The following is a 19,797-nucleotide window of genomic DNA, read 5'->3' as shown; positions in this document are numbered from 1 at the left end:
TGATTAATTGCCATTCTTCAGCCTTTCTGACACGACTTGTCGATTTCCCGGGCGCCTGTTTACTTGCATATCAGATGAACAAGCCACTATATGTATGCTGTTTACGATTTGCTGTACCAATAAACCTGCTAAGTGCATAACAAATCAGGAGCGCACTGAAGTAGCACTTAGGAGTTCAGTGCCACTGCTTTATTAGCATATTCATGCGTTGCAGGGGTTACAGATGCAAGTCCAGATCTCTGCCTGATCGTTTTCAGTCGGGGAATGCTTACAGTTTATCGTCTGCCGATTGGTACTGTTAATACGTAGACTTAAGATTGTTGATTACCCACCCTGGTCCGTCGTTTTATCCATGCTCTGGGGATGCGGTGAGTGGATAATGCTCTGCGTCAGTGTTTCAGTCCGGGCATTTGCGTCGTCTCGCCTGCATCCTGTTTCAGGGCTTTAGCTGTTGTCTCTCACTGGGTTGTTTTATCCCGTTGAACACATCGGCGATGTTTTCCCTCAGAAACCAACTGCTGGCGTTGTTCACTACTTGCCTTTTTGTTCACACGGTTGTTGATTGCAGCCGGAGATGCGGAGACGTCCTTTGCAGAAATGATCAGATATGCTGCACGCAGGGAAACAACACCTCTGTTGTCACCTGTTGCCCGGAGTTGGTTAACTATACGTACTACAGCATCGCCATGGTCACCCGAAAACTTTCTGGAATACTTATTCTGCTGCTTCTCTTCGCGTTGGGATACTTTGTCCAGAGGGTGCTGTGTTCAAGATCAAGGCAGGACATCCCACCTCAAAATGGACAGCCAGCGGCCACCACATCGCAAGAAATGCTTATGGAGAGCTGTACACCGGACAGCTCAGCGGATCCAGCTGCCGCTGCGCATTTGCCAACATACGATGAATGCAAACATCTGCCGACATATGAGGAGACGGTTCGGGGCGGAAAGAGATCGACGACCGGAATCCTGTGACGGACAAGCTACAAGGCACGAACACGTAGCACTATAGATTCAAGTATTCGATATTCGCGATATTTGTCACTATAGTGCGCATTTTTGGAGAAGAACGCACAAAATATCGCCAGGTGAATTCCCATACAACATGAACTGTATGCCTCTGGAAGATTTTCATCCAATTCCTCCATTTCTTCCAAAAAAGTGTGTCCAAGTGAGTGTTCAGGTTTAGCTTAATTTTCTGCTAAATACTCTCAGCACTGAGGCTCGATTTATTATCATATCGCATCTAATGCTTCATAGATTCGATGTGATATGATATAACAAAGATAAAGGAAACAAAAAACAAGTATCTGCTCTTTAATCAGCCAGACTCTAATACAGCCTAGTAAAATGAATACAGTCAGCATTTACCACATTTAGATTATGTTTTTGCAGACTAGCCATTTAGAAAGCGAAAAGCAATCAGTGGATTATCAGCATCTATCATTTCTTACATAAGTGAAATGAAACACTAGCCAAAGGAGACTGTTTACAGCCGAGAGTCAGTGCAACGCAACTAAATCATCCAAACCTATTTGCACTTGTCTTTGTTGCGCTTTTCCCCTGGGTTGACGATGCTGTCAGTGAGATACACGACTGTGAGATAACAGAATTGCGTTTAATAATTAAAAGGAGATACGGATATGCAGTTTCTAAACGCACACCTAATAAACAGCTTACCTGTTTATATGATTAGTGCATGTCTCCGTGGGCGTAAGAATCATAGAAATGTAACCAAAACATGGCATTTCTTTAAATACGATTTATTGTTGATATAAAGGAATTAAAACAGAAGGTAGTGTCAGAGCTCATTCGTCATATTGTCAAATAACACATTGCTTATAAATAAATGTTAATGTTTGGTGTTTGTTCTGAGGTAGTGCACTGTATCCTTGATATTGTCTTTCACTGCACCGGGCTCTGACGGAAGTTTGACCACTTGGACCACTCGTTTAAAGGCCTCCTCAACTCCAAATCCCGTCGACGCAGAGCATGGCTGAACGAAACAATCCCGCTCCTGGCAGATCTTTCTCATATTGAATCTGTCCTTCATTTCAGTGACATTCAGCGCGCCGTCGACGTCCTGTTTGTTGGCGAGAAGAATCAGCGGACGGCCCCGGAGCTCATCATTTCTCAGAGTTCTTTCCAGCTCCCTTTGCGCCTCGTTCAGGCGCTCCTGGTCGGCACTGTCCACAACGAACACGATAGCTCCAGCGTTCTGGTAGAAATTCGGCCAGTGGTCGCGCATGTTCCCTTGACCGCCGATATCCCAGATGGTTATAGCTATTTTTCTCCTGTTCTTTCTGGCCTCGAGCATTTCCACGTTGAAGCCGATGGTAGGGACGGTGCTGACACTAGTGTTGTGCTTCAGTTTGTAGAGGAGAGTCGATTTTCCAGCGTTGTCCAGACCCAGCAGAAGAACTTGCACTTGAGGTTTGGAAACCCATAATCCCATGGTGAAGTGCAGATACAAAGGCTGTTAACTGACGCGGGACAGTCACATCCTCCGCACTGTGCCCGTCTGACGCGGTGTTTGCTTAGTGCGTTTACCGAGGTTTAATGGATAAGCCATTAGTTCCCTGCTAAGGCACTGTGTTCCGATAAGGCGTCACACCAGAGGGCAAAGTTTCCCGTTCCCCAGTTACACTTTTATTGGTCATGTATTCCATCACTTTATGTTTGTTATCCGAAGATATCAGGCTGACTAATGTGCATTCGTAAAAGTGTCAAAAGCGCACTGAGAACAAAACCGGGTACTCAAACACTTAAATATTAAAAACTAAATAATAGCCAATTACACCAAACCAGTTAAAGTTAAAAAGGACCGTAGTGGAAGGTGCCTTAGTGACTGGGATGCCTCAAACTGTTACAACATTTCGAAATTTGAATGACATGTCCAATCACGGAATTAAATAAGTGATACTTAAATTAATAAATAAATAAATAAAACGTCGAAGCTCTTCCTGTTTGCATACACACAGTTCTTGTATTCGAACACATTTCTACACGGGCTTGTCAGCCATGTTAAATATGAGATGGATGTTTCAACGCTGACATGCACATTAAAAAAATCAACTCAGATTCCAGTGCTTCTAGAAAACCAGAAGCAGCCAAACATCATAAACTTGAGGTCACGTCACGCACAACTTGCTTTTACCCCTTGTGGACATTCCGTCCTAAATCAAGGTCACTCCATCACATCCAAAATGCCATCGTTATTTTAAAATATTGTATTTTAATACTCGTGTATGTTGTATAGCACATACACGCGTAATTATAAACAGAAATAAAAGTCAAATAATTTTTTAAAAAAGGAAAGTGGACAAAATCAATAATGGTTGGTCAGCCATTGGTAGGGTGCAGGTTTCACCATGACACCATCGACCAAAGCATTACAGCCAGGCCCCTTCCCTTTGTTTACTCTGCTTCACATCATTCAGAATAATAGAGCACCCAAAGACATAGACTCGGTGGCTATCACCTCCCCTCACCATCCCCCTCTCAGTCTAACACTGAACATGTAAACAGAATAAAGAAACATCCGTTCATCTCAATGATCCGTCCAGCCAAATCCTCGGTAAGGAGAAGGTCGATTGAATCCACCTCACTGCATTGCGGGCGGGCACAGTGGAGGCTCACCTCACAGCAGGAAGATAAATCAACAACATCTGCTACTCTGTAAGATGCTCAACTGATTCCACTGATTAAATCATTTGTATTTCAGTTTTTTGTATCAAGATCTGGACCATTTCTCCTCCGGCTTCACCCACACCCCGCCGGTTGGGTTATCCATCACGTACACCAGTCCTCCGGTGTCACGGCGACGCAGGGGCCAAGAGTCGAGTTCTGATTTCTGCCTTGTCCGGGGGGAAGAGTGAAGACAGGCCGACTGATTGGTCACCCTCTTCTGAAAGCGGACAACTGAGCCTGGGGTAGAGCATGTGTCCGCTTTCTGGCACATTTCCGCTGCGCCATCGCTCTGAAAAATCGCACGGGCTTCAATGGAAGATTTGGAGCCATGCTGTCCCATGTTGTTTGGAACTTCGAGAAGATTCCTAAAAACGATCTAAGGGTTTTTTTTAAAGCCAGAAGTGGTGTATTCCTGCTTGTTAGTTAATCTCACGTGTCTTCCACGCGCACTGATCTCTCGTATAGCATGCCAAATTTAAATAAACAGCGGCAAAGCGTTCCCGTAAAGACGCTGTTGATTTTTATAGTTATTAGACCACACTGGTCTTAGGAATTTGGATGAAGTCGTGTGGAGGCTATTCTGAGTTTGGCCACCTGGTGCAGAGTGTCACTGAACTTGACATCGCTGAGCTTCAAGGCTGAAGACTGCGGTGTTGAGTTACCTTGCAGACGGCAGCTCTGAGTGAGAGAGCTATTTGTGGTCTGGGAGAAGCATCCCAGAAACGCTCGGGTCACGTGTTTTCCCTCAATCTTAGTGTGACCTCACCCTCCTAGCCTTTGTGACTGTTGTTAGCTGGATTCTTTTAACGAAATGTCTTGAGGTAAACATATGAGAAGCTGTTTGCATCTCCCCAAAATCTATATTTGCAACGGAAGGCACTTAAGACTGGAGTGCTCCAGTGGAGCTCTCCAACAGACCTGGCAGCAGGTGATGTGCATTGCATTTAATATATGATAAAATGTGGAAAGAATAAACACATCCAAATTGATCATACCTGTCATGAGATGATGGAGATGAAAACGGTTGATATATTTCAGAGGAAAGAGTTTAATGCTTACAACTTTCTCACGTTAAAATCACGGGTATTTGTTTTATTGTAAACTTCTGCTCATGTACAGAAGGACAAAACTGAAAATACATCATACTGGTTTGGCAATCTGCCTGAGACATCCAAAAAACATAACAATAAATAAGGCATTGGGTAAACTGTTAAAATAAAAGAAAGAAAACAAAAGGAACAAAACTCCCCTCTCTCGACTGATGAAGTCATGATACACAGTGGTAAAAGGTGAATTTAAAACAGCAGTAAATCAAGCACGGTTTACGGTAACTTTCCTTGACAGACTGCGTCACTGACACCAGTTGTATTGCTTCGGGAGCATATCGTATTTCTAATCACAAGCATTCTGGCTGCAGCTGTACAGTTCGTGATGCGACATCGTTTAGTCTTTCAGTCTTTCGTGGTCGAGGTGTGTCCGTTGCACCTCCTCGCTTCGTGTGCTTCGCAGGTCGAAGACAGCCACCAGTGTCCGTTGCTGCACGCCGTTAGGCCATTCGTTCGTGAACATGGTTAAGCTGAAGCACATGCCCTGATACAGACCGTGTAAGTCCACTTGAATGGAACAGTTTGCGTTTCCTCCGTAGCCTCGCAAACAGGTGAGTGTCGGGCTCGACATAGAGTGAAACCCGCTTGCGTTGCTGAGGGTAAACAGTGTTTACGTTTGCTGATATGTAAGAATTTACCATTCCAAAAAATAAACATCTGAAAAGTGCATTTTTTTAGAACCATATGTATTTCTGTGGAAGTTACATGTATAAGCCACAACATTTAAACCACTGACAAGTGGAGCAAGTAACCTTGATGACGTCTCACCCACTTAAACACTGCTGCAGACCAAGAATGGCCTCTCCCAGCAAGGCAACGCACTTTCAACCACTATATAAAACTGCCTACGAATAACTCCAGGGACCCCAAAATCGAGAGCCAACTGGGCATCAGATTAGAGCCACCACCGTGAAACCCACATGAGCCAAAGCATCCAGTGCCAACATCCCTGTCCCACACACCAACCTCTCAGAATTCCAGTGAATACACTCTGATGGATCAGAGGTGTTTGGCAAGGAGGATCCACACAATATTTGATAGGTGGTTATAAGATTGTGGCTCATGTGGTGTATGTGTGTGTTGTAGTTAAAGTCACATTCCACACACAAATTTCACTTTTGAGTATCACACACCTTCTACAGACTTGATAAATTTCTTTCAAAATGTTACGTTTCAGCCTTTATAGTCACTCGGTTAGGGTAATGTTGATTAAGGATTCTTCAGAGGTGAAGAAAATAACACCAGGTTTCCCAGGTGTGGATTGAAACAAGCCCCAGACTAAAAGAACAATTAAATGAAGATCAACAGTGATTAAAGTTTATGGTTTAGGATCAGGCTTAATCCATGTCTGGGAACGAGATGTAAATGTTCAAATAGCTGAAGAAACATCTGAGTCCACTCTATTGGAGATCTTGAAGGATAAGAACCAGAACGGATTTTTTTTTGGTCAATTTTAATGCAATGAAACAACTGACCCTCAACATTAAAACACATTTTGAAAAAAAATATGGACATTCAGATCATCTTTATGCCTATTCTAAGTTGATTAAATTGATGTGCAATATTAAAAAAAAGGCTTATTTAGCATTTATTTGGTCAATGAATTATCAGATACTCCAAAATTGACTTCAGGCATCACTTTAAAAAAAAAAGATATTTCATTTAAAGATGTTTAAAATGTGTGTCACCTAAAACGAAAATTTTGAGTTCAATAAGCCACGAGCCCTTGTCACTGCTTACCTTCTACCCCCTTCTCTTTATGTGACTGCTTAGTTTTAAAATCTGCTGTACTGAGCATGAATTTTAAATAAATGCAAAAACAATAAATCTCCCAAAGCTTTTACCGTCACTCCTCAAGCCACAAAATAGGTGCTTAATACTCAAAAGTCATATGTGTGTATTGTCATCAGAAATTAAGTAGAGGTATGGATCCACTGGAGTCTTCTTACATTTGAGAAATTATTATTCCTGTTGGAAAGTCTAACAAATGCATACAATCAGAGAATCATCAAAATGCAGCAAGCCGGGTGGTGTTTTTGCAGATGGACAGTAATTGTTGTGCAGGCACTGGTTGAAGCCTTCTCTGAAGAAGCCTCCAGTGGACCTGTACCATTCGTGTGCGTGTGCATGTACAGTAAACAGCAGTGATGTCATCACAGTCTAATGTGTGCTGGTTAAAAGACCCCACCCCCCTCCCCTGTGTCTGGTAGTCTTGGTACTGTACTTCAATATTTTAATCAATTCCTCATCCGTTTAGCAGATGGCTGTGAACTGTATTGAATTTAAATGCCCCTTTTCTCCATCAGGTCAAATTAAATTGAGCTTCATTTTCTCATATCATTGCATGTGTGTGTGTACATTTCTCTGTATGTGTGTACATTAGTTAAAAGCCCAGTCGAAATCTATACTTCTCCCAGTCCTTCCGTGATGATGTACTTACTGATACATCCAGAAGATGGGAGGAAAAATATACTGATCATGATGCAAGCTTTAAACTCGACCCTCACCTACTCCCCTGCCTTGCTGTTCCCCCCTGCTCCACTTTTAAACTTCACTACCATGACGGTGATGTTATCAGGGCAGCCACGATAGAAAGACTGTAGGACGATGCTCTTGGCACCAAAGTGAGGCTCGTCCAGGCGCTCGCGGACAAAGCGCACTGCCTCCTCGTTACTGAAGGCATCCCACAGGCCATCAGAGGCCAGGATCATGAACTCTGGCTGCAGTTTGTCCAGGTCAAAGGTCATTATGTCGGGGTCGGGAATGACTACGTTAAGGTTCTTCAGTGGGTAATCCCCGAGGGAGCGGGACATAGCGAGGATTCCCTGGACTCTCCACGATCCATTAAAACTGATGAAGCCCCCTAAAAGTAAAAAGAGTAAAAATTCAAAGTTAAAGTTTAAGAAATAAGTTTAATCACAACCTATTTCTAACACTGCATTGAATTTAACTCAGTGATTTCCCAGAACAGACCAACAGATGGCGACAAAGGACCCCATATCCACAGCAGGTACACAACGCCTAAGCTTTATATTACACTCTTATACTCATTATTTACCTGCCCTCTTGATTCTCTTGCGCTCTTTAAGCTGATACGGCTTGTGGTCATGTGATAGGGCGACTGCATTCCCATCTTTGTCACACAACACACCACGCGAGTCTCCAACATTGGCCACTGTGAGCTCTCTATCTGACAGCAGCGCCATCAGACATGTCGTTCCTGTGTGGGAAATTCAAAGAGAAGACAAAAACAAAAATCCAAACACTAATCATTAGTGATTTTTGTACTGTAACCAGCTACAAGTTAAAAAAAAAAAAACCTTAGAATTGTTACAGGCACATCTTTGTGATCTTATATTATCCTTTAACTTTTTTATTTTAATCACACCACATAATATAACAAAAAATTTTTATGCCAGATTAACAGTAATACTTAAAACTAGATTTTGTTTTGTTTATGCTGGCTTTTGAGAACGTAACTCATGACTTCAGATAGCTCCAAATATTTGATTAGGCAAATTTCTTTATTCCAGCTGCCACTACTGATGCAAAACTCAAGGGATTTGTTTTGCTGCTTCGCAAACCTGTGCACCACTACACTACAGCAATGCACACAGTAGATATGTTTCAAGTGTGGGGTGTTTTTTGTTGTTGTTTTTAAGATTTATTTTTTGTATTTTCCCTATATTGTACAATGTAGAGAGGGTGGACAGAAAAGCAGGAAGAGGATGGGGGGATGACTTGCAGCAAACGCCACTCATCCCAGTGAGCTATAGCAGCACCTTTCCTGTAATGAATTTATTTTCACACTACCACAGAGGGCTTTCAGAGGATAAAACTTAAATTACACCTTAAAGAATATGCTCGATGACATGTATGAATGTGAGCTTTAAAATAAATAAATAAAACATAAATAAAACAGAGTTTTCCATAATAAAGTTGCTAACCTGTGGGTCAATACTAGATCAAGCTCAATTATTAAAATTAATTTTATAGAGACACCATTGTGCCAGTGGCCAGTCATTAACTGTATCTTCACTATCCTGAGGAGATGATGTGGCAGACTGTCACCAAAAAAAAACAAAAAAACATCAATGATGAAAAATAATAGTAGGTCAAAAATATGAGGAAACTGTTTTCCCAGGCAGACGTATCAAATGCCACCAACCGATCAATCTGAACTGTTTCTCTGAAACATCAGCGTAAATCTGGATCAGCATAGTGTTACACAACCATCTCACTCTTCTAATTCAGCCAGCGTTTCGAGTGGGCTGTAGAAGGACTCGGTCAGAGACGTAAATGTCAGGTGGGAGTACGGAGATGAGAGGGTATAAGACAGGAAATTGTGAGGATTTTCTTTCATAGGTGAGGTTCTGCAATGCAACCGAGTCCCTTAAGAGGAGAGAGCGTGAAAATGAGAGTACTCGAAAGCATCGTTCTTAACATGCCAACTTTCACGCAAACAGCCAGCTTTATTTTAAAGTGCACTAAAGGAATACTCTTGACACTTCTTGGCAAAAGTGCTTGCACAGTGTGTTTACAAGACATGTGAGACGTGCTTCCTCTATTTGTCTCATGTGGCAATTTTAGTTTCAAAGTTTCCCCCACACACACACTGACCACACATCTTTTTTTCCCCATTTCCTTCCACCCTCCTCCTCCTCCTTCTGACCTGCTTCATCGTGGTTTGCAGAGAGCTTGTCCAGCATGTCACGATCCACAGCCAGGATGCGCTGCTCGAGAATGCTGGCGTACGAGAGAGCGCTCTCTCTTTTCTCTCTCTCAAAGGCCTGCAGCTGCTGCTTCAGGGACTCGGGCAGGTGGGCCTTCACATAGTCAGCTGCAGCCTAAGACGTCAGAAGGGGAAGAAGGGAGGCACAGAGAGGATTAGATACAGGACAGTGCCTGTGATCATAACAAATAAGTAGAAAGAAATAGCAAACAGATGTTTCCTTAAACTGGTGCTGCCCAAAACAGAGCCAAAAATAAACAAATACTGAAAAGTGGTCAGCAGTCAAACTCTTTTTATTTAATGCCTGCTAGATTTGTATATTGGATATACTGTTTATAAATGTAATGTTGATTTCTGGTGACTTTTCATATAACTTTTGGTGCCGTAATATATGGATAGATTTCATCGTGTTGAATGAATACAATGTTCCCCAGCTTTGAAAGACAGAATAAATAAGGTTATGATTCAGATTATTTTTTATGTCTCGCCAGGCAACACAACTTTAATTTAGAGGAGTGCTTTAACACCAGGTGTTCAGAGCTGAATTATTGAGCAACCTCCTCCTCTTCCAGCCCACTCCTCCACCTCCTCCCTTCACATATCTGCTTCCACCCTCGTTTTCTCCGCCAAGATTTCCATTATGCTAATGTTGTCAAATCAAATCTAAAAACGGGAGCATTTTACACCATCTTGATGTCCCTGCATTCATATTTCAGATTCACAGCTCCTACGAAACGAGGACACTTTGTGCCCTTCAGTCCACGCGCTTTCATTTTGCTCCCTTCTGATGTGATGCAGTAATAAAAAATAATACTCGGGTTTATCAGGTTTATCCATGAGCGCAGTTGACATTTGAACCGTGATATTGCTCAAAATATTTACCATGAAGTGTATGGAATGTCTAATTATGTCTAATTATCAGGAGGGACAAATCAAGTCCCTGTCTGCTTCCTGTGCTCAATGATCTATTTAATGGAGGAGAAGCACTGAGGGAGGCTGGATCAGGGAAAGAGCTTCAAGTGTAAATTTCCATTTGCAGTAAATAGCAGGAAATGCCAGACTGAGTGCAGTTACAAACCTCTCGAAGGGCTCCAATATTTTACAGCCTTTACATTTAATCAGCTAATGTAAAATATCATCTCAGCCCCATTTAAAGTGAAAATACAGATTATGGATCTTGATTTCTTATTAACTGTGCTGTTTTATTAAATTCTGCTTCTTCCCAGAGCCAGCATGCAGGATTGAATTTTAGTTTGTACAGCAAAGTAACGTGAAAGCCCGTTTAAGGTGTAAACTAGTCAAAGCAAATAGTCTCTTCCCCTGTAAGGCAAGTTAAAAATGAAGCAGCAGCTTGTGCTGACTTTTATATTTCAAGGCCACAATTTGTGCCTTGATAGAAAATAAAAACTGCAGAGAAAAAACACAGAATGTTTGAGGAATGTTGCGCATATTTTCAGAGCCAGGACACCCTGCACTCAGAGACGGCCTGTTCTATCTGCCCATATTTGGCTTGGCAGTATGGCTTCTTTCAATATTGGTGATGTGTGAGGGTTTGTGTGTGCTTCCAAATGCACGAAAGTGCAATAAAAAGATCAGCAGCAAACAAATGTCACTTCCTACAGTTTGTGCCTGCATATCATTAGCATTGAGGGTCCCACGTAGTTTGTTTTTACCAGAGCCTAGTTTTTATACTGGGGATTGTGGTTACTGTGCTTGCATGTTACAGCATGTGTTCTGTGCACTGATGCTAATGACCCTAAAGCAGCTGAGGTCGATGTCAAAGCAACCCAATACAAGTCCAAAGCCTTTGTGACTACTGATAAAAAGAAGGGGGGCAAACCTGAGTAAAACACATATAAACAAACCAGACAGAGCAACACAAATCTGACTTGTGAACTACAGAAACTTATGGGAGCAAAGAAAAACAGTAGACACTGAGTGTGAAAAGGAGAAAGAGGGTGCAAGATCGGGAATTAGAGGAAAGAAAAATATTTGTTTACACAGTGGAAAGAGACAGAAAGGCTAAACACAGTCTGTTTGTTTACCTCCCTGTGACTGAACACATCCGGACGCCAACAGTTACAGGATTTCTGGGAGCTAACAAACTAATGCCTGTTTCCTTAAGACAGAAAATTAATTGCCTGTGTCTAATGAATCCCTTAAGATGTGCTTAAAAGAGAGGATAGACTGGATGTAATCACCAACTCTTCTGATTTACTGTTTCAGATAGTTTTAAGCAAAAATCCCAGTTTCACTGTTTCAAGTCAAATGTGAACTATAGTTTGTTTTCTTGGCCTGTTAATGATACTAAACTGGATATTTAAAAGCTCTGAAGCGAAATAAGTTAGATTAAGAAATGAAAAAACATTTTCACAACTCCTTAATTTTCAAAATAAAAATAAAAACTGATATATTTATTTTAAAAAAAAACAGTAACACTTTATAATACGTCTTAGCCCATATTTCCTCAGATTTAATGTGGAATTTGAATGAAATTTGTTCTGAAATTAGGGTGCAATTTTATTAGGTACACCAGAATAAAGGGCTAAAACTCAAGTTTTGCTTTATACGTATGCAATTTAAACTTTTTGATATGTTTTATGGTGACCCCAATGAAAGCAAGAAGCTGAAACATGAACATTAAAGCTGTTCTTAACACTACAAGTGCTGCTCGAGCTTATTTCTCATAGGGCAAGGTTAAATAACTCCATAATAGGACCCAAGACCATAAAAAAAGGTGCAGTTACAACATTAGACAGGAGGTTAAACCACTCTTTAACACAGCCCACACACCTTAAAGTAGAATCTATTTATTATTATTCAAGATGGGGAGTTTAAGGTACTCCACAATACAACTGCCACCTCTAAAAGTAAATTATACTTATGATGTCAGAAAGGGGTTTAGGCTACTCTACAATACAGCCCATGGCCCTAAAGGTGGGGCATATTTACATTGTAAAACTGTAAGATTAAGCCACTTCATAAAATGGCCCACAAGTACATGTAAAGTACTTCAACTTACTCACTAACCTAAAAGTACTTACAGTAGAATTGCTACCCTTTTAATCACATGTAGGTTTCTTATAAGTATTTGCAGGTAAATAAAAATTCACCCAAATTTCATGCAGTTTCCAAAATAAATGTAAAATTTCAAGTTAAATCTGGAGGAATTACAAGCCAAGTCATGGACTGTATCATAAAGTGCAACAGATAATACATATGTGGAAAATATTCCAAATTAGAAATAAGATTTATGACTCAGGCTCGTTCCTATTTGCTCCACGGGAACAGCAGACCATTTTTATTGAGCATATACTGCATTTAGGGACAAAACTTCCTTTTTTCCATACTTTTATAGCTGCATGGCACTCTTATTCTTAGACGTTATCACTGTGTGAAATATGCAACAATATGTCCTATACTGGGAGCTCTGACAGTGGTGATGGTGTGACAGATGGCGCAGGACATTTGCTCTTCAGGCAATCCTGAGAAACAACTGACCCATGATAACACGGGGACTGGAGCACACACACACGCACATACACACACATACTACAAACCATTGTTCTTACACACACACACACACACACACACACACACACACACACACACACACACACACACAAAGCCCTTTGTGATGAAATCCAAGTCACCTTCCTGATTGGCAGTGGTGGAGGTGTTCAAACAAGGGAATACAATGCCGGAGTGGGGAGGGGGAGCTCTCTACCACCCTTGTGGAAAGTTTGTAACCTTAACTTTTGTTATTTCAAACCCTGATTGGTAGCAAATTAACCCACTCAACAAGGCTAAATTAAGAATGTATTTTAATATATATATAAATGTAGCAGCATTAAATAAAACTGCACTCTAAGATACATCACGTTCTCTTTACCTGCCAAATTCACTGTGCTGCTAAAAAATAAAATAAAATAAAAGGGGCCCTCGTAACCTCTTGCTTCCAGCTTACCTCGCCACCATGACCATCAAATATCCCGAATATGGACGGGTGGCTCTTGTTGGTGATGTCGGTGAGCACCTCGAAGCGATCCTCCATGTGGTCTCTCCTCCCTTGTATGGAGTACACGGCTACGTTGTTATTCTTGAACTCCCAGGTTTTGGAGAACTCTGCATCCAGGACACTGAGGCCTCCCAGCCGGTCATTCTGCATCATCTCCGCCACTTTCCCCTTCACCATCTTCACCGCATCCCGGCTGGACTTGACGATGGTTTTGACTTCGTCCGTGTGGAAGAAATAACTCCACAGCGCCAGGCTTATGCATAACAGAAACAATGTCTCCGGCCTGAGGAGAAAATAACGCATGATCCGACCCAAAAGAGACAAGAGCGTCATTGTGTCTCCTATCATCACACGCAACCAAACTGCGGTCTGTCTCTCCCCCCGTCTGCACAATTCACTCCATCCGCTCAGCGGAACTATGAAGAAATCGATTAACTACCACTGTGTCAGAAAAAGACAAGATTTAAGCATTTGTTCGGAGCCTGCTCCGAGCGCATTTACGCACTGTGCACAGCTTGGCTGCCAGACACCCGGCCGAAAACAGAGGACAAAAGAGAGGAGGTCACCCTCATTGGTTCAACACAACGTCTTGGTCCTATCCCCGGCTCTCTAAACAGCTGCAAGAGGATTCTCCGAGTTCAGCCGATCTCCCACAACCCATTGTAAAACGACGGATTTTCTGGGTTAGACCCACCACGCTGACAGACATAGGAGTCACCAGGGGGACGAAGTGACTGCAATATGTCCTTCTTTTTCACCGCTGACCCCGTTCCTACTGTCAGATATGTGCCGATTCAGTCTCCGCATCAACAACACATTTCACATACACACACACACACACACATACACCTTCCTACTTAAGAACTGTCAAACCACCAAAAGGGAGCGCGAACAATATCGGAAATCCGAATGTGTGTTTAACGAAGCAAAATAGTAGAAGAGGCAGGAGCTGCGAGCAATGCGGCCAAATCAGGTGCTTTATGTTGAAAGACCAGCGGAAACGGTTTATTCACAGCGAGAAACTTCACGTCCACTCGTTCCTCAAATGCAGTCGGCACTGACGAGACTGCGCAGCCGCAAACTCAGACCATGCGCAAGCAGAACGCTGGACAAATGGTGGTGACTGCGGAATCGGATGATGAGGTCATCTAGTGTAACACATCACAGTCATAATCTAGATAGCGGCATTTTCACTTCGTATGACTTAAAATACTGTGTGATGATGTGATGTTTTATGGGGCTGCTGACTGTTATGGAGAACATTTAACGAGGCCCAAAATAAAAATGCAGCAGAATAGAAAACAGACATAAATTAGTCCCAATACTCATGCAACAGTATTTAAAAGTAGATAAAATTATGTGGTCGTTTCAAAGCAGGCAGCTTTTGGCCCTAAACTAATGGGAGGCGATGTCTCTATGTTTTACAGCAGTGGTTGAAAAATGCCACCTCCTGGTGGCAGTTTAAGGTATAACATTCACTGCTAATTCTATAATTTACATTCTTGGAGTCAAATGATGGAGGGGGGGGGCACATAAAGTTGTAAAGGGACAATTCCAGGCAGAGAAATCATACCAATTAAAAGCTTTAAATTTGGATTAATCACTCAATTAGACCTATTGGCACCGAATGTCAGTCCAGATCTTGTGTTATTTGCATACCTAATCCTTTCCCCCCTATTTCCTCTCCTTAAGAATGCCTTCTTGACAACTACCACTGAGACTATTTCTGATCAGGCTTTGATGAACAGTAGATGGATCAATTGCAGGGCCCGATGCATGTCTCAGATCAGCATTTTAACAGACTCTTGTTTAAAGTTTTTATCCCTCAAGGTTGTACAGAATGTATCGATAATAAAGCAGGATATGCTCAGTGGCGGCGGGAGCTCAGGAAGACCTCCGCTCAGTCTGACACCATCAAGTGCCTTTATTCTTTATCTTGGTTATATTTCTTCAGCAAACGGGCCTTCATCTGGGTGAAAACACGGTCCATGAACACACTGAATCTCTGCTCCTTAAGGGGTCTTCGACATGTGGTGTTCCAGAAGTAGAAAACTTCCACTCAGGGTGAGAGTGGAAAATTCCACCAGTAAATCTTCAACAATAGGAGGAGTCCTCAGTAACCTGGCAGATGCAAGAGCTCAAATTCAATCCAAGTCAGACAAAAGAAAAGACAACAGTGAAATCAACTAATGATAACATATATGCATCTTCAAAGGGACAATTTTTAGTGGCCTGTATTTTACAAATCCAAAAAGGTTCATTTTGGTTAAGACTTCTTTGTCTAGTACCTCTCCGTACTGAAAGAATAATGTGGTTAATTCAAGCCCCTTATAGTGTAGAAGGATTATTGTTATGAAAGTCCAGGTAGTGCTTAGCCATGGGGTAAATAATGTTACCTGTGCGTATGGCATATTCGTGTTCTGCTAACCTATACAACCATCTTTTTATTCTATCAATGTAAAAAAAACACTTTGCAGCTGGGACACTGGCCTAAAGATTAAAAATGAGGTTTTAAAATTAAAATGGTTTATAGTAAACTCATTTTGTGAAGCAGAATCAACAAATGTCACACTTTGTACTACATTTAAGCAACGATTGCAATGAGCTTTAGGTTAAATACAACAATTCTTTGAGAATAAACTTATATAATTTCCACATGAAAGTGCCTTGAAGTTTTTGGATATCTTAGTGTACATGTATTCCTTCCAAAGACCATCTAAAATGGGAGTGTTCTGAGTTCAGGAAGCCTTCCTTCTTAAAACAATTTGAAATATGTTAGGCCTTCAAACTGTGTTGTCTTTGGCATTTTGTGTAGATTCAACTAAATAAATGGGAACACATTATGTGTTTTTGTGACAGGCTGCTGGTAACAAACTTTTATTATATAGACACACAACACCGGCTCATCCCTTAAGTTAAGTGCCTTTCTTATGCTTGAGCGATTCAAAGGTCAGTGTAAGGTGGCTAAAATAGTAGAGTTCAAGGACTGCACTGTAAATTAGTGTAAAAGCAGCCAATGCCAAAAGAAAAAGTTTGAAAAACCTTCAGAAAGCTGAGAGAATTATTGCTCAAGATCATTTTAAAACATTACGAGAAAGTCTGGCTGCTTGAAAGCAATTTTTTTTCTTTTCAGATTAAGGAGCATGCTTAATCAGACCTAACCCCCGAGTTGTGCTTTTGTTTCAATCTTACAGCAAATTATTTCATATAAAATAACAATTTTTGTGGTGCAGTCATAAAATTTGCCAGGATGTCTACTAATGACCTCCTCCTTTTTATTTATTCATTTAATTTATTATTTTACTTTACTGGGAAAGTCCTCACTGATCAACTATTTCTAAATATCCAAATCTCTCATGAGTTCATTTCAGAAACTGAAATGACATCCAGCACAACTTTCGAGAGATGTGAAGCTCGGTTCACTGGTGCCAGGTTTCCGTGAGGTGTACTTGATTTACTGGGTTTACTTTTAGATCAAGGAGATGACTAGTTAGATTACTGGTGCCTGTTTTAGGACACTGATCCTTGTCCCACTGTATCTGGTGATCTGTTTGCTTTGAGGTGCTGCCAAATGGTGTAGTGAGTTGACAACTCTCACTTGGTACTGCACTTGGTAACTCTCATATGAAACGGTATTCATTACCAACAATGTGTATGTTTTTGTGTATAAACAGTCAGTGTATGCAGGCATGTTCTTTGACTGTGTATCTGTCTTTGTAACTTTATATTGTCTCCTGTTTCTGTACAAAGCAAGCATGTGTGTGAGCAACACCTAGGCAGGTTGCACACTCCTGGGCCCTGGATTCATATCCAATATCACAAAGACATAAACTCTTGCCTTGTACAACAATCTGCTTTAGTTCGCATCCCTCAGGAGTCATGTAATCTGTTGCTGCCAGCCCACCTGCCACCCAATAACCCCAGAGTTTTCTGTCCCTTGTTCTGTCATTGGCTTAGAGGCACATAAGCTGGAGAACCAGGGCAATAAAAGGAAGGAAGAAAAACTGCACCGACCACTTGTTCTGAGGGACGGAGTGAAGAATCAAGTGTCATCAACAGGTAAGATGCCCTCTGTGCTATTTGTCTGTGATGCAAGATAAATGATCAGCGCTTCACCCGTTTTGCCTGAATTCTTCCATTAGATTATTGTGCCCAGCCGTCAATATGCCACCCCTTCGGGCTGTTGTGCTGACCACTCTCTGCATGGCCCTCATGGCCATGCTGGCAGCTGGTGCCAGAACCACACGCTGGCCCAAACCCCAGAGCACCAAGAAGCCACCTCGAGCTGGCGCCAGCGGTGATGGAGGTGGACGATTTGGACGAACCACGACAACGACCCCATCCCCTACAAGCAGCCTGAACACTGAAGAAACAACTGACATTATGATGGATGCATATTCCCTGCCCTCTACAGATAGCACGACATACTCCATTGACACATACCCCACTGAATTTCACACTGATGCTATAGTGCCCCCTGGGAACATCCTTTCAAACTTTACCCTTGACTACAACGAATGCTTCTTCAACTTCTGTGAGTGCTGTCCACCAGAAAAAGGTCCCGTAGGGCCTATGGGAGAAAGAGGGCCAACGGGTCCACCAGGTGAGAAGGGCATTCCAGGTGAGACGGATTTTAACTTTTTTTATTGTAAGGGAAATTCCAGTTTAAGTCAAAGATTTTATTCTTTTTACTCGCGTGTGTTGTCAGGGTTGCCAGGAGAGAAGGGAGAAACAGGGCCCAGAGGACCTCCCGGACCAGCAGGATTACCTGGAGCCAATGGACTCAATGGCGACATAGGTACAACGAGGCTTGACAGCAGGAGAGTTCTTGAATGTCTAAGGGTTTCTCTCTCTGTGTCTCTCTCTCCTTTTGTGCGAAACGCTGTTTTGTATAAGTACTTTTTGGATGTCATTTTCTACGCTTTATTTATCAAAACTGCTGCAGGTGAAAAAGGTGATCCAGGACCTACAGGTCTACCTGGTACCCCTGGTATGCCAGGAAAACCTGGAGAAAAGGGTGTGTAGTTTCCTGTAAGAACCTGGCTACACGTGTGCAAAAGTCATGATTTATAGTTATTGTTTCTCAAAGTGCATTGAGGTACATAATAACATATTTTCATTCAAACCTTTCTTCCTAAATAAACATAAACCCTCCACACACAGGTGATCCAGGCCCCAAAGGAGAGAAAGGTGAACGTGGCTTCCCTGGTCTAAAAGGGGACCCAGGAGAAAGAGGAGAGCCTGGCCTGAATGGGACTAAAGGCATCCCTGGCCCAGAGGGGCTGATGGGTCCCCCAGGGATTCCTGGGTCAAAGGGTCAGAAAGGTGAACAAGGGCAGCCGAGTGAGTGTTTGCCAGGTGAGAAAGGAGAGAAAGGTGATCATGGACCCCCAGGTCTAAGAGGTGAGATGGGCCCCCCAGGACTGAATGGAGCTGACGGTGCACAGGGAGAACGGGGGGAGCCAGGGCCTCCAGGAGGGAAGGGTGATACTGGACCCAGAGGCCTCCCAGGTGGGAGGGGACTGGCAGGGTTGAGGGGAGAGAAGGGGCCTAAAGGTCCTCGTGGGCCTCGGGGTCCCAAAGGACCTCCGGGTCAGAGTGCCGTTCAGGTTCGATCTGCCTTCAGTGTAGGTTTGTTCCCCAGCCGCTCCTTCCCTCCGCCGGGCCTGCCTGTGAAGTTTGATAAGGTGTTTTACAATGGGGAAGGACACTGGGACCCGGCACTCAATAAGTTCAACATCACATACCCCGGGGTCTACCTATTCAGCTATCACATCACTGTGCGCAACCGGCCTGTGCGTGCAGCCCTGGTGGTTAATGGAATGCGGAAGCTACGGACAAGAGACTCTCTGTATGGCCAAGACATCGATCAGGCATCTAATCTCGCGCTGTTGCAGTTGAACGAAGGTGACCAGGTGTGGCTGGAGACACTGAGAGACTGGAATGGAGTTTACTCCAGCAGTGAAGATGACAGCACGTTCTCTGGCTTCTTACTTTACCCAGACATAAAGACCAAACCTACTGAGCTGACAAACCTCTGAATGCATCCTTGACTGAGCTCTGATTTGAGCCTCTCGCAGACTCTGCAACTTTCAGCCTTTTGCACTGCTCTGTCATTTTAATGTGATTCAGCTAAGCACTGCTGCTCAGTATCTGCTAGCTCCCATGCTAATCAAACCAAATGCTTTACTTGCCTTGCTGTACCTGGAGACGGGTGAGGCCCAATTAATCTTCTGTATGCAACATTTCAGC

The 19,797-nt window shown here is 42.6% G+C and overlaps 3 protein-coding genes across 3 annotated transcripts; 1 reads left to right on the top strand and 2 right to left on the bottom strand.

Annotated features, from left to right (window-relative positions):
• Positions 1-1,746: 1,746 nt before the first annotated feature.
• Positions 1,747-4,307, bottom strand: arl14 (ADP-ribosylation factor-like 14). The gene has a single exon (XM_005721293.1). The coding sequence runs from the start codon at positions 2,452-2,454 to the stop codon at positions 1,852-1,854; it is 603 nt and encodes a 200-aa protein (XP_005721350.1). The 5' UTR covers positions 2,455-4,307; the 3' UTR covers positions 1,747-1,851.
• Positions 4,308-4,755: 448 nt separating this feature from the next.
• On the bottom strand, positions 4,756-14,411 carry ppm1la (protein phosphatase, Mg2+/Mn2+ dependent, 1La). Its single transcript, XM_005721292.1, has 4 exons — positions 13,495-14,411; positions 9,468-9,642; positions 7,854-8,015; positions 4,756-7,658 (listed from the first exon to the last, which is right to left on the bottom strand). The coding sequence occupies exons 1-4, from the start codon at positions 13,891-13,893 to the stop codon at positions 7,303-7,305; spliced, it is 1,092 nt and encodes a 363-aa protein (XP_005721349.1). The 5' UTR covers positions 13,894-14,411; the 3' UTR covers positions 4,756-7,302.
• A 3,150-nt stretch (positions 14,412-17,561) lies between these two features.
• otol1a (otolin 1a) lies at positions 17,562-19,586 on the top strand. The gene is made up of 5 exons (XM_005721291.1): positions 17,562-17,604; positions 17,688-18,166; positions 18,254-18,343; positions 18,491-18,562; positions 18,709-19,586. Exons 2-5 carry the CDS (start codon positions 17,710-17,712, stop codon positions 19,584-19,586), a joined length of 1,497 nt encoding a protein of 498 aa, XP_005721348.1. The 5' UTR covers positions 17,562-17,604; positions 17,688-17,709.
• The last annotated feature ends 211 nt before the right edge of the window (positions 19,587-19,797 follow it).

The sequence above is a fragment of the Pundamilia nyererei genome, unplaced genomic scaffold, assembly GCF_000239375.1.
Source record: "Pundamilia nyererei isolate P.nyererei 1_Seehausen unplaced genomic scaffold, PunNye1.0 scaffold00004, whole genome shotgun sequence".
In the NCBI taxonomy this organism is placed as follows: Eukaryota; Metazoa; Chordata; class Actinopteri; order Cichliformes; family Cichlidae; genus Pundamilia; species Pundamilia nyererei.
This window is presented reverse-complemented; position numbering and strand designations above follow the sequence as displayed.

Bases quoted from the DNA above. Each gene is read 5' to 3' on its own strand.
- arl14 (XM_005721293.1), bottom strand. From the start codon at position 2,454: ATGGGATTATGGGTTTCCAAACCTCAAGTGCAAGTTCTTCTGCTGGGT.
- ppm1la (XM_005721292.1), bottom strand. From the start codon at position 13,893: ATGATAGGAGACACAATGACGCTCTTGTCTCTTTTGGGTCGGATCATG. The intron at 8,016-9,467 runs GTCAGAAGGAGG...TTTCCCACACAG, and splicing joins TGCAAACCACGATGAAGCAG to GAACGACATGTCTGATGGCG. The intron at 7,659-7,853 runs GTAAATAATGAG...TTTTACTTTTAG, and splicing joins CAAGAGAATCAAGAGGGCAG to GGGGCTTCATCAGTTTTAAT.
- otol1a (XM_005721291.1), top strand. From the start codon at position 17,710: ATGCCACCCCTTCGGGCTGTTGTGCTGACCACTCTCTGCATGGCCCTC. The intron at 18,344-18,490 runs GTACAACGAGGC...AAACTGCTGCAG, and splicing joins TGGACTCAATGGCGACATAG to GTGAAAAAGGTGATCCAGGA. The intron at 18,563-18,708 runs GTGTGTAGTTTC...CTCCACACACAG, and splicing joins AGGAAAACCTGGAGAAAAGG to GTGATCCAGGCCCCAAAGGA.